Source organism: Myotis lucifugus, unplaced genomic scaffold (genome assembly GCF_000147115.1).
Source record: "Myotis lucifugus unplaced genomic scaffold, Myoluc2.0 scaffold_0, whole genome shotgun sequence".
Classification (NCBI taxonomy): domain Eukaryota; kingdom Metazoa; phylum Chordata; class Mammalia; order Chiroptera; family Vespertilionidae; genus Myotis; species Myotis lucifugus.
The window spans coordinates 38,134,543-38,151,839 of record NW_005871048.1 but is presented as its reverse complement, the minus strand read 5'-3'; the positions used below and the strand labels follow the sequence as shown (position 1 = coordinate 38,151,839).

The following is a 17,297-nucleotide window of genomic DNA, read 5'->3' as shown; positions in this document are numbered from 1 at the left end:
TGACTAGAGAAATATGACATAAGTGCATGAAACATATGCAGAAAAGAGTCCTATTCATAACCAAGAGGTTGTTTTGTTTTCTTGCACCTACCTTTGAACTATTTGTGATTTATCGTGTGTGTCTTTTTTCTCCTAATAGGCAAGGAAAAATTAGGCCAACTATTGTCTTTTATGGCTCCCAGCTTTGTAGATACAACTTCTGATATTCTGGCTTATTTGGGGTAGTTTTTGAGAGAATAGGGACAGTGTTAGCCCTGACTTATTGCTCCGTGGGAATAGCCCTGGGGACTGTCATTGTATAAATACACCTGCTAAGTCTGTTTAACAGTTGTAAAATATCATCATTCCCATGAGGTATTAAAGTTTAGATAAACGTCTGTGTCTTTAAAATATTCATTATCTATAGGGAACAGGGAGAATCATTGTGGGACTGGTTCTAAGTAATTTGAAGTCTTTTACACTGAGAATCTTAAGCACTAAAAGTTCACACCTAAGTAGAGGTGATTTGAATTCCTTTTCCTTTTAAAAATAGTAGGAGCTCATCTAGACTAAAGATATTACAGTTGCATTCTGTAGTTTTAACTGTTAGAGTTAAAAATCTTAAAACTGGTCTTAGAAACTTGATACTGTACTCCATTCTTCCTTATTGAGGTCTGTGTGGGATGATGGAGTGTGTAGGAGCAGGCAGTGAGCAAATGGAATTTCCCCATGCCTGCTTAGTAGCAAAAGAGATGAGTTTTATCCCTGAAGTGTTTTCTGAAATTATCATTGTCTAAGAAATCCCAAATCTAGGAATCATTGTCTTTAATTCTTCTCCCAAATTGAGCAAAGTCTTAGACCCCTTCCTCCCATCCTAGTCTGCACTCTGGTCCACCTCTGTATATGGGCCTTCACATCCTATGGTCTGCTTTGAGTTTCTAGAAAAAAAAAAGAAAAAAATATATATATGTAATGTTTTTGCTATGATTAAGAATTTCTCAAACTTATAACCTTGGCCTCCACTTTGACAATAGGTCATGAATGAAGGAAGGTGAGGCTAATGTGTGTGGTTGGAAGGACAGTGGGCCATATATAATATGACAGACATTCTTGTTCAAATATATGTTAGACATTCTTGTCCAAATTTTCACAGTAAACCAAAATTTGTTTTACTCTCATGTGTGTGATTTAGCAATGAGATCCTGTTCTGAAAAGGTGTCCTGAGGTTTTTTTTACCAGCTTGGTAGAAACAGGTGGCATCTTAGATGCTCAAGCATGATCACATGATCACATTAAGGGAGATGACCAGCCCCTTACATCTGTGTATAACCTGAAAATCCTCATTAAGGGAGATGACCAGCCCCTTACATCTGTGTATAACCTGAAAATCCTCTGAAGTGTGTATTGATTTACATCTTTGGAGAATTAGTAGGAATGTGTGATGGGAGAGAAGTTCCAGGAAAGGGGTGAAGGTCAGGCTTTAAATAAAGTTCACCTTCCCCTGGGACCAGGACTGTATGGCTGTGTTACCATCAGGGCATTGGGCTTGGTAGGACTAACCCTGTGAGAGACACAACATCTCTGCCTTTCAAGCTGAGCACACCACTCAGCAGCCTTTACTGAGCACCTGCTATAACCTGGCGCTTGTTAAGGATGTAGCGATGGATGAGATGTGAGCCCTTGTACTGAATGTCTCATAATCTTGGTGACTTGATGAAGCCTCCTGTGTTTTTAACACGTGAAGGAGCAATCTCTATCGTTTCAGATTTTTTTCAGTGCCTGTGACTATGTATTCGGTTGCTAAAAACTTTTAGGTTTGCCCATTTTTCAAAAGAAATTCAGTTTAGGGAAGTTTGATCATGTGGTTCTTTAAAGTTTAAGATTAAGTGCCTGTGAGATGCTTGGGGAGGCTAGTGTGAAGCCAAAATATATTACAGGGCAAGTTTACTGAGTGTATCAGCTTACTGGAAATTTTGGACTTTGGATTCTCTCATTGTTATATTCCAGTCCCCTCTCCTGCTCCAGTTTTAGGGCCTTGGAATCAGGTTTTTTTCCTTTTAGTGCCTCCTTTGGGATATACATGCCATCTCCGGTAGCCATTTTTTAAGTACTGAGAGGGGAGATTTTCATTTAGATATTTTTTCCCAGGTAAAAGCTGTTCCCAACTCTCAAATGGTTCAATACACGTTTGAATTGAATTACATACCCGAGGATATTCAGGGTTCCTTACAGAAATTTTGAGTCACACAAAAGAATAGTGTGTACATAAAATGCTAAATTGTGGCATGTTTCCATAAATTAGTGATTCATATCATATTCCTAATCTGCTTTTCCTTAAAGGGACATGCCTTAAATAATACTGTTTCATGAAACAGAGATTCCCAACCCTAGTTTTTGTGATTCTTGCTGACTCTCCCTCCATTATATCCCCACCTACCGAAGCCTCCTGTAATTATGTCAAACTCTCCATTGTTTATAATTTTAAAAAACTTCATGAGGGACCTGGTGTGTCATTTCTATCACTTTGTGTTCAGGCCCTAGAACAGATTAGCACAAAGCAGCCACTGAAATATTTGTTGAACAAACAAATGAATTTTAATGCAAAGGCCGTGGTGGCCTTGGTTTCTCTGTGTGTGAAGGGAACAAATAGAATAGCTGAAATTAACAAATAACCATGCCAACTCCTTAATGAATGAGGTACACTGGATTTTGTGGGTGTTCTTTGGGAGATGGACTTCTTAATGTTCCTTCGGTCTCTAACTTATATAATTCTATTTCAGTACCTTCTCTACCAACTCACTCTCATTCTGCTTCTTAAACTTTGTGTAATCCCTATATTGTGATTTCCATGGAAAGTTATTGTGCCCTGGCTGGTTTGGCTCAGTGGATAGAGTGTCCCAGGTTTGATTCCTATCAAGGGCACATGCCCGGGTTGTGGGCTCTATCCCTAGTAGGGGGTGTGCAGGAAGCAGCCCATCAATGATTCTCTCCCATCGTCAATGTTTCTATCTCTCTCTCCCTCTTCCTTCCTCTCTGGAATCAATAAAAATACATTTAAAAAAAGAAAGTTATTGCTTTAAAATACCATCTTTTAGCCAACATTAGCTAACATTACAAATGACATTTTGTGAGTTGATAATACTTCAGGAAGTTGTGTTCTTCACAATGTCCTCATGTTTCTTAGGATTCAGAGCAGCCAATAAACATGAAATTTGAGACGAAATTGCAGCTAATTAAGTTGCTTTAAAATAAAAACAATTCTGAAGGCACTTAAATGATCTGACCTTAGGTTTGGCCTTGAGGAGCACATTCCCCGGCTCACTCAGATCTGGCAGTAGCATGGTACTGGGCAAAGCCGGGGCAGCGGGGCGGAGGGACTTTCATCCCAGCCCGTGCTCTGCCGTTGACCCAGCAAATGACCACAGGCGGTCCCTTTCCCTTGCATGACCCCAGTTTCCCCATTTGTAAGAAAGAGATAATGCCTATCTCTCAGGGTGATTATGAGAACTACACAATAACATGGAAAAGTGCTTTATAGATGGTAAAGTCATGCTTAAGTGAATTCCTTTATCGGCTCCATGATGGCCCTTTAAATGGCAGGGTTATTATCCATGCCTGTGGCTCTTATCAGAAGTTACTGCTTAGTAACTCTTGAGTAATGCAGAAATATTTGCAGGCAACCTCTGTGGCTCAGAAGGAGCTGTTTTTGCTATGATTAAGACTTTCTCAAACTCATAACCTTGGCCTCCACTTTGACAATAGGTCACGAATGAAGGAAGGTGAGGCTAACGTGTGTGGTTGGAAGGACAGTGGGCCAGGTATGTGATCCAGTGGACCAGATCAGAAGGGAAGGAAGGGGGGGGGGCATGAGGGCAAACATGTTTTGTTTGTTGGTTCACTGGCCTATCCCTCGTGCTGTCACTCATGCCTAGTCCATAGAATCTATGAATTAAACATTAGTTAAGTGAAGTCTGTGTAATGGTACTATATTTGCTGTCAGTGACCACACCCTTATTTTATTCAGTGTAAATAGGCAATTAAAACTTCCCCACATAGATACTTTAGAGCCCTTTTATTAATCTTTCATAATAAGGCATTGTTTGGTCATTAAATACTTTTATGGAGCATGTAGCCTGTGCTGGACACCGTGAGGACACAAATTTGTTTTCTAGGAGTTTACTATTAAACAGGCAATGCAGGAGGTGCCAGGAGGGAGGGCATTTTGAGCAGGAACAATGAGGAAAGACAGGGAAGGAAGTGACCCTTGAGTTGAGTGTTAAACATAGGTAGAATTCTGTCAGCTGAATGGTCAGTATATTGCAATTGCAATGTAAGGTTTTGTGGATGTTTTAATTAAAACATTAAGTCAGATCTTCTCATTGGACAGGGTGATGTCAGAGTTTGAGAGCCCCCTCAGTGCTCTCCTGGGCTAGTAGAATCTTGCACAGGTTTGTGGAATCTTAAAATCGGGAGCAGAGGCCTAGGGACTGAGTGCTGCTAGGGCTTCTGCCTCCTAAGGTGGGTTGGCTAAGGCTGGAAGGAGCAGCAGCTAAGAGGGAAGGTGGCAGTGAGACTGCCTCCGTTGGCCCCCACTTAACAGTTGGGGAGAATAGACTGAGCACATGGAGTCCCACTAAGAGTTTTTTATTATTTCCAAACTTCGATGTGTCAGAAGGTACTATAAAATGAAAATACCCTGTTAAAAACGAGAGACAGATTTAGACTGAAATTAAAATGAGAAACTGGAAATCCTGGGGATTAACCATTAGGAACAGTGGAGATGGAGGATTAGGTGATACTATGTGGGCATGCAAGGTGAGGTATCTTCTGAGAAAACACAGGATGAGAAAAATCATAATTTGCAAAGTATACTCATTAGCAGTGGTTCTCAACCTTCTGGCCCTTTAAATACAGTTCCTCATGTTGTGACCCAACCATAAAATTATTTTTGATGCTACTTCATAACTGTAATGTTGCTACTGTTACGAATCGTAATGTAAATATCTGATATGCAGGATGGTCTTAGGCGACCCCTGTGAAAAGGCCATTCGACCGCCAAAGGGGTCGCGACCCACAGGTTGAGAACCGCTGCGTTAGAGGGTGACGGTTAACTCATGTAGTGAGGATTCACTGGAACATAGTTTTTCAGCAAATATTTGTGTGCTCTGTGTGCAAGGAACCATGATTGATGTGAGAGAGATGTCAAGGTGAATCAGAAAGAATCCTTTCCTCTAAGGATTCCCCACTTTGGACAGGCAGACCTGACAGTTACAGTGGGGGCTTTTGTGATGAGTGATGTAATAAAAATACGAACCAAAGTGCTCGGGAGAGTGGATGGATTTTGACTTTGAGATCCTCCAAGATGCTTGAGAAGATGTCGAAGATGTCACGCATAGAAGGTGGGACAGTGGCTTTCCAGGCAGAGACAGGGTGGAGAGCAAGCGCACTCAAACCTGAAAGGTTGTGGTGTGGCCCTGAAGCATGGCACTGCTTGGAAGGGGTGGCTTAAATGTCAGCTTTGTGTAGGGGTGGAGAGGGAAAGTGTTCTAGAACTTTGTTCTGTACGAAATGGGGCTCCATTGAAGGTTCGAGACAGAGAGTAGCATCCCTTGGACTATGTATTAGATGTTTCTGGTGGCCCTGGGGAGAATGGGTAGAGGAGGGGGTGTGCCTGAAAGGCTACCTGAGGGTTGTTGAAATCGAGTTCAGGGGAGAGGAGGCTGGAATTTTGCAGGGGAGGGGCGAAGGAGGGTTGTTTGAGAGCTTTTATACTTTTCCTAAACCTGAGCGCTCTCTTCTAAAATTAAGTCAGATTCAGTTTATTAAGAAAAAGAAGTTGCTTTTGACAAATACAAATATTTGTATTGTTATCATTGGGCTGGGAGGAGGTCTCCCTGTTTACAGGAATGGAGCCACATGGGTGGAAATTATGGGTGACCTTCGCATTCTTATCTCTTCTGCTTGGGACCAGGAGTCCATTTATGAAAATGGGTGACTGGAGCTAGCAGCTAGGGAACACAAAAGCAAACACTGACATTCCTACCCCATATGATCGTCCTGCTATACACACACATTGTCTTCCTCAGATGAGTAATCTGACAAACAAGGAACCAAATTCATTTCATAGCCATCAGAATTAAAGTCGAGGGTTGAAGAGAGAAAGGGGTCCTGTTTATGAGGAAGGAGCATTGCCATGTAAAGAGACAGCGGGGCTCACTGATGTGGCCATTGGCTGCGGTGGGTGCTGTTGAGCTCGTGGCCGGAGGAAGTGCAGTCAGAAAACGGGGAGGCTGCCTTCTCTACAGAAAAGCAAAGCTGCAGCATGGACGTTTATATACTAGGCTTGTGTTGGAATAAAGAGGGTGGGATTGAAAATTCTCTTCACTTGCTGTATCCATTGCTTTTTGCTTCTGGATAGCTGTTGACCAGGAAGGTTAGTCTCAGAAAGGCTGAGAAATAAGTGAGGGAGAAATTTTAGAGCTTTTGGCATCTGTAAAATAGGATTTGGGTTGGAGGCGAAGCCTTAATTCCTTCTAGGAGTGGGAAAACACAGGTCTTTGTAGATTCTTTGTTCAATAATAGAATCTTCAGGATGGTCCCAGCTGAGCCACTGGACCAATTCCACAAGCTTGTGAATGGGAGTTGTTTTAAGTAGACCATGGTCTAATTGATTTGAGGTTGTCTAACTCCTATGGCATCATGTTTGTGAAATCTGATAGCTGTTCGCATTCTGTTACTTAGTAGTTTCAACCTGTACTTTAGTATTGCTTTTTGTTGTTGTTGTTGTTAGAGATAATATAATATTGTAAAACTCAAAGCAAATTTGTTTCTATGCTTGGCATTACAGTACCCCGTGTCTCACTGTTCAATGTTGAACTGCATGTGAGTTTTCTAGTTGATTGTCTCAGGTGTTTAGCTGATGAACACTGTCCTGACAGTAATGCAGTGTTTTCCTCTGTTTCCAGCTATTGTGGATGACGAAAGGCTCTCTGCAGAGGAGATGGATGAGAGGCGGCGGCAGAACATCGCTTATGAATATTTGTGCCACCTAGAGGAAGCCAAAAGGTGAGATCCAGACTTGGCCTATTTGTGTACCTTCTCTTGCAGATAAGCTTTGGGGTACTATACTTTTAGTAACTCATCTGCACTCTTGTTGGTAGGAGGGTAACGGAGAAGAACTACCTATTTTTTGTAAATTATCAAGCAGAATTGAGAAAAAGTTACTACCACAGCCAAGGCCAAGGCACCAGGGAAACAACTGTTCCTTTTCCTTCTTCAGAGCCTCCCAGGAAATCTCTGGGCAAGTTGCAGATTATTTCAAATTTCTCATCTCACTCGCTTGGATGTGGGGGAGCAGCAAAGACTTACATCAACTCCCTTTCCCCCAGAGCTTCGTCAGATCTTTTCCCCACCTTTACCCCAATGATTGTACTAGTAAATGCCCAATAGGACAATAGCATTTTGGACTAAAGTCCATTGGTCACTAAGCTAGAGGGTAGGTTTATGACAGCAATCTCCTTTGTAATTCATGGGTGTGTGACTACTTAGGATATGTTCTCTAAACTCACACTGACTCTTAGACTTCTTAGATTATAAGTAAATGTTGGGTTCTCCAAGGAGAAAGTGCAGATAAAGAAGGTATTTGCACTTCGGCTTCTGTGCCAGAGGAATCGGAACTTTGTCCTTTGCATACTGCAGTGCTCATAGGCCATGAGTTAGATTCTGGTTAATGGTTTGGTCTGTATTGGAACAACGTTATTGTTCCACAGACAAATGGCATATTCCCAGCTCTCTTATCTATAGAGAAAATAAACATTTAGTTAATGGTCAATGGTGTTAATTACCTCTGATCACTAATAACTAGCTATCTACAGAGCCAGAAGAATGAGGTTTTTTTAGTCAATGTTGTGTAGACCATTTAGTGACACATGTGCTAATTTGGCTTCAGAATTATTTAAAAGAGCACTTCCCAGGGTTGTTTCATATTTTAACAGTGTCTTGTAACTCTAAGCTCTAAAGACTAAGTTTTAAAGGTTATTTAACATGTCTTTGAAATCTACAGTTAGGTTGCAGGTCACTGAAGACTCATTATCATTCTAAGATGGTTAAGAACATGCTTTTAGTCAAGTTGCTAAAAAAGTTAGATAAGGAGAGTGATTCATAGACATTCAAAAATCAACATGCTTTCAATGAAAACGTTTAGGGGAGTTGGTAGAGACTTCCTCCTGACACACACTTTGCAGTCTAAGTTTTTGCCTCCTGTTTTTGGTGAGTGGGAAGCAGTGTCACACAGAGAAGGTGTGTGATTGGGAGTCAGCAGACTGAATTTCCCGGTCCCAGCTTCAACACTTAGGAGCTGTGTGACCTTGGGTGAGTCATCTGTTCTGTGGAAACTTCAGTTTTGTTTGTTCTGTAATGGGATGATAAAGATGTTACACCATCTGACCTACTTACTTCATGGATTTTTCCTCCTAAAAATCAACTAAAATCAAGAAGGTGTAAGTGTGTAAACTATAGTGCCAGTCAGGTGTATAGTTATAACATGAGCACAGTTTACTCCTGAATGTATCAGAGTGGTATCAGTATAGCTTGAAAGCTTGTCATATTCTTTATGTAGTTGAATATTGTTTTAGAAAAGTCCACATAACCATTAGCCCAGGTTCTTTAAAGAAAGCTTCCTTAGAAATAGTTTCATTGAAAGAAAGACTATATACAGTTTTTCCTCTTAGTTTTTATAAATTCATTTTACAAGGAGATTTTGAAAAATGTATACTTATGAATCTTTTATGGAGATCTGAACACTTTTTGTGACTTTCAGGAAAGCTGGTTTTTGGTCATAGGGTATGTAAAAACTATGTGGCTATTAATAGATGTATTAATATGTGTGCTATGATTTCAGAAAGCATAGTATACAGAATTCTGACAATGTTAATGCCTTAGGAATTTGTCATACTGAGTTTATTATAGTGCATGCTTATGTCTGTGTTCATATGACTATAGTTGGCTTAGAATATTGAGTTTGTGCTAAATGGTACACTTAGAATATGTAAGTTTAGCCAGGAATTCTTTCTTGTTTCTTATTTCAGTTGAACTGACTTTCATGTATTTTAACTAGAAATGTGTTGGTTCTGTCTTTGTGCCTCTTTTCTTTCTTTCCAGAAGTGAGAACGGAAGGATTTCTAGTTTATACGTATTAAAAATTCATAATTATAATAGTTTACATATCTTTACCTTTGATTTTATTAATTTCAAGATTCTGTGATAATTCCTTCCTCTGGGGGTTATATTGCTACCAACATTAAAGAAATAAAAAAGACAAATACTATGAATAATTATATGCCAACAAATTACAAAACCTAGGTGAAATGGACAAATTCCTGGAAAGACACAAACTACCAAAACCAACTCAAGAAATAAAAAATCTGAATAGACTTATAACAAGTAAAAAGATCCAGTTAGTAATAAAAAAAATTTCCCACTCTTACAAAAAATGTAAGAGAGGAGGCTTTCCAACTTATTCTATTGAGACCAGATACCAATATCTTTGTCTAGTTTTGGTATCTGATACTAAAATCAAATAAACATACTTCAGGAAAACTATAGATCAATATTTCTTATCAATACAAATACAAAAATTTTCAGTAAAACACTAGCAAACCAAGTCCAGCAGCATATAAAAAGGATTATAAACCACCAAGTGGGATTTTTCCCAGGAATGCAAGCTTAGTTGAACCCCAAATCCAATTAGAACAATTCAATGGGGAAAAAAGTCTTTTCATATACAAAAATTGTCTTAAAATGGATTGTTAATCTAAATGTGAGAACCACAACTATACATTTCTTATAAGAAAACATAGGGGTAAATCTTTATGATCATGGGTTAGGCAATGATATCTGAGACTGAACACCAGAAGCATGAGCACAAAAAAGAAAATAAATTAGACATTATAAAAAACTAGAGGCCCGGTGCACAGAATTCATGCACTGGTGGGGAGGGGGGTGTCCCTCAGCCCAGCCTGCACCCTCTCCAATCTGGGACATCCCTCTCACAATCCAGGACTGCTGGCTTCCAACCACTTGCCTGCCTACCTGCCTGATTGTCCCTAACTGCTTCTGCCTGCCAGCCTGGTCACCCCCTAACCACTCCCCTGCCGGCTTGATTGACGCCTAACTGCTCCCCTGCTGGCCCGATCGCCCCCAACTTCCCTCCCCTGCCGGCCGTCTTGTGGCGGCCATCTTGTGATCACATGGGCACGGCCATCTTGTGTGAGGGTGTGCGGGCAATTTGCATATTATCTCTTTATTATATAGGATAAACCTTTTGATTTAAAGAATACTATCAAGACAGTGAAAAAATGCTTAACCATCAGTCATTAGGGAAATGCAAATCAAAACTACAATGAGATACCACTTCAAACTAGGATAGCTGTAATAAAAAAGGTTGATAATAACAAATGTTTACAAGGATGGAAAGAAATTGGAACTCTTATACATTGCTGGTTGGATTGTAAAATGGTGCAGTCATTTTGTAAACAGTCTAGCAGCTCCTCAAAAAATTAAATACTGAGTTACCAAATGATCCAGCAATTCCATCACTAGGTATATACCCAAGAAAATTGAAAATCTCTGTCTATGTCCGTATAAAAACCTGCACAAAATGCTCACTGAAACATTATTCATAAGAGCAAAATTGGAAACAACTCAAATGTCCATCTGCTGATGAATGGATGAACAAAATATGGTATATCCATACAATGAAACATTATTCAGCTATAAAAAATGATATTAGCAAATCAAAACTAGTAATGTATAGAACTATATAAATCACGAGTGAGATTTAGCCCAAGTATGCAAGGCTGGTTCAACATTTGAAAATCAATCAATGTGATCCATCGCATCAACAGGTTAAATAAGAAAAATAACAATTATATCAATAGATGCAGAAACACCATTTGGAAAAAAAATACAATACCTATTTATGATTAAAAAAAAATACTTCGTAAACTTGAAATGGAGGGGAACATCCTCAACTGGAGAAAGGCTGTTTTACAACAAACCTACAGCTAACATCATACTTAATGGTGAGAAACTCAAAGCTTTCCCACTAAGATCGGGTACAAGGCAAAGATGCCTCCTCTCACCACTCCTTTCCAGCATTATACTGGAAGCTTGAGCTAATGCAATAAAATAAGAAAAGGGAACAAAAAGTATACTTATTGGAAAAGAAGATAAACTGTTTTTGTTCACAGGTGACATGATTATGTGTCTCTCTCTCTTGATGTCCCCCCTCCCTTCTACTCTCTCTCTAAAAAAAAAAATCAATGGGAAAAATATCATTGGGTGAGGATTAAAAAAAACATCACAGCAAGTTATTTTGTAGATATTGACAACCTGTTTTAAAAGTTTATATGGAGAAGCAAAAGAACCAGAATAGCTAACACAATATTGAAGGAGAACAGGGTTGGAAGACCCAACTTCAAACTTATTATAAAGCTACAGTAATCAAGAGAGTATAGCATTGTTGGAAGAATAGACAAATAGATCAATGGAACAGAATACAGAGCCCAGAAATAGATCCCGGTACATATAGTAAAAGTGATTTTTTTTAAAGGAGCAAAGCAATACAATGGAACAAAGCTGGTCTTTTCAACAAAAGGTGCGGGAACAACTGGACATCCACATGTGAAAAATGAATCTAGACACTAACCTTAATACCTTCACAAAAATGAACTCCAATAGATCAAACCTATGTATAAGATACAAAACTATGAAACTCCTTAAAGGTAACAAATAAAGAAAGCCTAGAACTTAACTATGGCAATGGCTTTTAAGATATAGCACCCATGGCATGATGCATGAGAGAGAGAATTGATAAGTCAGGTTTCATTAAAATTAAAATTTCTTTTCTACAAAAGACAAATGTCAAGAGAATGAAAAAAGCTATAGACTGGGAGAAAGGAATGTTACCCAAAATATATAAGAACTCTTAAAACTCAACAATAAGAAAATAACCCGATTAAAAAACGGGCCAAAGATTTTACCTGACACCTCATCAAAGAAGACATACAAATGGCAAATAAGCATAGGAAAGAGTGCTCCATGGTCTGTGTCATCAGGGAAATGCAAAGTAAAGCAACAATGAGATATCACTAAACACCTGTAAGAATAGGCAAAATCTAGAGCACTGACAACACCAACTGCTAGCAAGGATGTGGAGCTACAAGAGCTTTCATTCATTGCTTGTGGAAATGCAAAACAGTACATCCACTTTGGAAGACAGTGTGACAATGTCTTACAAAACTAAACATACTCTGACTATATGATCCAGCAATTGTACTGTTTCTCTTTACCCAACAGAGTGAAGGCTTATGTCCACACAAAAAGTTGTACATGGATATTTATAGAAGCTTTTTTTCATAATAGCCACAACTTTAAAGCAACCAAGATGTCCTTCATTAGGTGAATGGATAAATAAACTATGGTACAGGCAGAGAGTGAAATACTATTGATCACTAAAAAAGAAATGATCTATCAAGCCATGCAAAAAGAAAAGACAAAGAAGAGCCTTAAGTGCATATTATGAAGTGAAAGAATCCCGTCTTGAAAGGCTATATACGATATGATACCAGCTATATGACATTATTGCAAGAGGCAAAACTATGGACACAACACATCAGTGACTGTGGAAAGGAAGTTGAATGGACAGAATCTAGAGGTTTATTAGGGCAGTGAAAATACTCTGTATGATATCACAATAGATAAATATTATTATACATTTGTCCAAACCCATATAATGTATAACACCAAGATGAACTATAGTATAAACTATGGTCTTTGGGGGATTGGGATGTGTTCATGTAGGTTCATCAGTTATAACAAATGTTCCACTCTGGTGGGGGATATTGATAATGGGAGATACTATGCTTGTGTGGGGGCAGGGACATATGGGAAATCCATTTAAATATATTTATTGATTTCAGAGAGGAAGGGAAAGGGAGAGAGAGATAGAAACATCAATGATGAGAGAGACTCATTGATTGGGTACCTCCTGCACGCCCCCTACTGGGGATCAAACCCACAACCCAGGCATGTGCCCTTGGCCGGAATCGAACCTGGGACCCTTAGTCCGCAGGCTGATGCTCTATTCACTGAGCCAAACCGGCTAGGGCAGGAAATCCATGAAATGTCCAGAACAGGCAAATATTTAGATACAAAAAATAGATAGTTGTTGCCTAATATTAAGGGCTAGGGGATAGGTGGATGGGAGAGTGATTGATAATGGGTATGAGTTTCTTATTGCAGGGACAAAAAGGCTCTAAAAATGACTGTAGGATGGTTTCATGATTTTATAAGTATACTAAAAACTACTGAATTACATACTTTAAAAGGATGAATTGTGTGGTATATAAATTATATCTCATTAAAGCTGTCATTTAAAGTTCCTTTGATCAGACTGACTTGGAGAGGAAAATAGTAAAGCTGTGAAATAAGATTAAGTGGTATTGAGCAGGTAAAATGCATATAGAAGGTATTCCTAAGATACGTGAGGTATCTAAACACTATTCATTTTACAGATGTTTTTGGAGCATCCATTGTAGGGTCATCTTTGAAGCTGAAGATCAAGCAACTAATAATGTTATGCTCAGAAAAGCTCACTATTTGGTTAAAGCTTTTACTCAAGAGTTTCAGATTCTTTCCTTGACCTTTGTTTGTTCTGTTAATATCTCTGTATGTGCATGCGTGAGCATCTCCCTGTTTCTAGCCCATCTTCATCCTAATATCTCTCAGATGTTCACCTCTCTATCCCACCACCAAATTACTGAAGGCTTTTAACATCTCTTGGTAGATTACTGCAGTGGTCTCTAATTGGTTTCTGTATTTCCCTGGTCCCCTTCAGTCTTTTATCTGTATCATAGTCAGATGACTCTTTTCAAAACCTGATCTGTTGTGGCCAATTACTTCTCAATATTCTTAGGATAAAGACCAAGCTCATTATTATGCTAAGTGAAATAAGCCAGGCAGTGAAAGAAAAATACCACATGATCTCACTCATTTATGGATAATAAAGAACATTAGAACCTGATGAACAAAAAGATAGATACAGAGGCAGAGAAGCATCAAACAGACTGTCAAATTACAGAGGGAAGGCTGGGGAGTATTGAGCGGGGTGGGGTAAGAGATCAACTGAAGGAAGGACTTGTATGCATGCATATAAGCATAACCAATGGACACAAGACAGCGCGGGGGGAGGTCAATGGGGAAAAAAAGGAGACAAATGTACTACTATTTTTAATACTTTAAACAATAAAATAAAATTTAAAAAAAAGACCAAGCTCATTTATAGGCTCCACATAATCCAGTCCTCACAGCCTCTCCAGTTTCGTGTCGTGCCCTGTTCTCTGTTCTATATTCCAGCCACACTGACCCCCTTTCATTTCCATGTTCCCTCCCACACAGGAGCTTTTCCTATTCTTTATCTGGTCGGACTCTGCTCAGTGTTCCGATCGCAGCTCACTTTGGCAGTGAGTCCTTCTCTCCCTGACATCCCCATCTAGGTCAAATACTCCTGTTACATAAGGTCTCATGACATCAGATCCTTCACATACTTGAATGAATTACTTAATGCTCAGCCTTGGATTATCATTTGTTACTAATAAGGATTTATTGTACTCCATTTCTCACGTTTTGGTTCTCCTGGAGGTAACAAGTAGAATATGGATTAGATTCATGGTAGACAGGATTCTGGGTGATTTGACTAGACTGTCAGTCTAGAGGTAAAATTTAACCATTGTCTCAATGGGAAATTCTGTATTGCAGTTAGGTGATACAAGTCCTTCTTGCCTTGTATGTAATGGGTTATGAAGCTGAGAATCCTAGATAATTTAATGATACCACAGTGAATTAGAATATATCCAGAGAATGGCATAGAGTATTTTCCAGTGAATGAATGAATGAATGAAAAGAGGATGAGGTAACCTGTGTATTAATATGATTTATGGCTGAAATTATTGCTCATAGTTGATAAAATTATGAAGCCTGTGCATATAGATTTGTTAAGTATCACAGTACTAATATTAAGGGCAAGGAGGGGCAAATGAAAAAGGCATACTTTTATGGCCAAAAAAGAGAGAAAGTTGTTTTGTAAAGTGACTCTGCACCCTAGGGGTGTGTTCCTCCACAGGCAAAAGGGTTTAGATGATGTCATGAGGAGCTAATCATAATTGCATTGGGAGGGAGAGCATGTCTGGCATATGTATTAGTTATCCTTGACTGTGTAACAAATTACTCTAAAACTTAGGGGCTTAAAACAACAAACATTTATGTCATGATTTTGGAGGGTCAGGAATCTGGGCTTAGCCGTGGGTCCTCTGGCTCTCAGTCTCACACAAGCTTCAGGCAAGGCAGTCGGGCTCCAAGCTCACTCATGGAGTTGGCAGGATTCCGTTCCTGTGGGCGTTTGGACTGGGGACTTCATTTCTCGCTGCTGTTGGCCAGAGGCATTCCTCAGTTCCTTGACATATGGGTCTCTCTGTAGGGCAGCTCCCAACATGGTAGCGGCTTCCGTCAGAGGGAGCCAACGAGACCAAGAAAAGGCAAGTGAAATGGAGGCCAGAGTCTTTCTGTAACCTATTCTCAGAAGCGGCATTCCAAAGTCTGGTGAATTTTATTCATTAGAATCAAATTACTAAATACAGCCTATGGTCAAGGGGCAATTACATAAGGGCATGAATTCAAGAAGGCTGGGCCACCTGGAGGCCACCTTAGAAGTTGCCTTTTACATGGTGTGTACATAGCCTTTTGAAATTGACCCAGGAAAGGGTATTTGCTGGGGGGAGGAGGGGGTGGTGGAAATCCTTTTTGTTACTGTCAGAAACCAAATCAAGTCTAAATGATTAAGGTACTAAGGTTATTTATGCTGTGATGTTTTTGAATTGTGAGCTTTTTAAGCTAAGCTTTTCGTTCCTCTACCATTTTAAATAACACTAAGTGGACTTTTAAGTTTTCTTCTTGGGTAGGCCCTGAAAGCTAAGTTGATAGTTTCTTTGCTGTGGTGATTTTGCTGAAATGAGGCTGTGTAGACAAGTCTGCTACTCATATGGGCTTTGAAAGTTTCTCTCAGATGCCAGAAATTTCACTGTTTAAATTATAGGAGTTAATTTTCTAGAGGAATTAGTATTGCTGAGTAGATTTCACGTTAGCTCTGCAAAATATATTTGAATAATGAAAATTAATCTATTTTATGAACTTCCTTTGTTTAGACTTTTAGGACAACTGTGCAATTTTAAGATAGAGAGTTCTCTTTGGGAAAACTGAATCGAGGAAGGAAATCCAACTGCAGCTATTATGAAGGTCAGGGGATGGGAGAGGGATCTTGGCAAGAAATGGAGAGGGAATTTGTAAATCACAGTTGAGCGAATAGTTATGAATGAAGCTGCTATTGTGTTCCCCAAGGAAAGTTCCTGAAATATTATATTCCCTTTTTTTTTTTAAGGAAAGAGAAAATGCATACAAATCTTTTGCTGTGCTTACTTTTTCTGTCCTACCTCTGAAAATAAACAAAGCAAAAAAGCCTTTCCTTGCTGATGGGCTTGTTTAGAAATATTATCTTCAAAGGGCTTTTTATGTGAGCCAAGCTATTCTCTGTATTAGTGAGTCTGGGACAGTTTTGTATGCACTCTAGAAAGGAAACAAAACACGGGTGTGATTCCTTTTGTTTCAGTGCTTACAACTCAGATACCAAAAGGACACCTCATTGATTAGATCAGACCTCAAGCTCTGGCCTTACCTGGTACAGTTATGTGCCGTATCACAGCGTTTTCATCAATGGCAGACCACATGTACAATGGTGGTCCCATAAGACTGTACACAGTGGAGCTGAAAAATTCCTCTTTTGCTGAGTGCCTAGTGGCATCAGAGCCTTGGAAATGTCTTAGAGCAGCGGATTACTGTGTTGTGCAGGTCTCAGTCTAGCAGTAGTAATGCGATGGCTAAAAATGCCTGAGGGCACTTACCTGTGTGGTTTCCACAGACATCTCTCCTTTCTAAACCAGTGTTAACACTGGACCGACCCTTGTGGTTTTTATTATGATTACAAGATGCCCTTTAGTGATAGCCATTAGGAAGTTCTGAAGAAAAAAAAGTTTACTACTTACAGGTCCTAGGTATTCCAGGGGGCACATGTCAAGGACGAGGGCAAAGAAATACATAGTGCAGGAGCCTGGGGTTCTGATTTTATTGGGATTGGAGGTAGGGGATGGCTGGGGATTCCTGGGCTCTTATTGATGAATTTAAAACAGAAGAGTGGGAATTTAAAGCAT

At 39.5% G+C, this 17,297-nt stretch overlaps 1 protein-coding gene across 1 annotated transcript in view; it reads left to right on the top strand.

Moving 5' to 3' along the window:
- The window catches only part of IQGAP2 (IQ motif containing GTPase activating protein 2), a 264,782-nt gene that overhangs the window by 37,935 nt on the left and 209,550 nt on the right, over positions 1–17,297 (top strand). Inside the window, exon 2 of the mRNA XM_023750558.1 lies at positions 6,945–7,044. Coding sequence (XP_023606326.1) covers positions 6,945–7,044 — 100 coding nt within the window. The remainder of the gene's footprint in view (positions 1–6,944; positions 7,045–17,297) is intronic.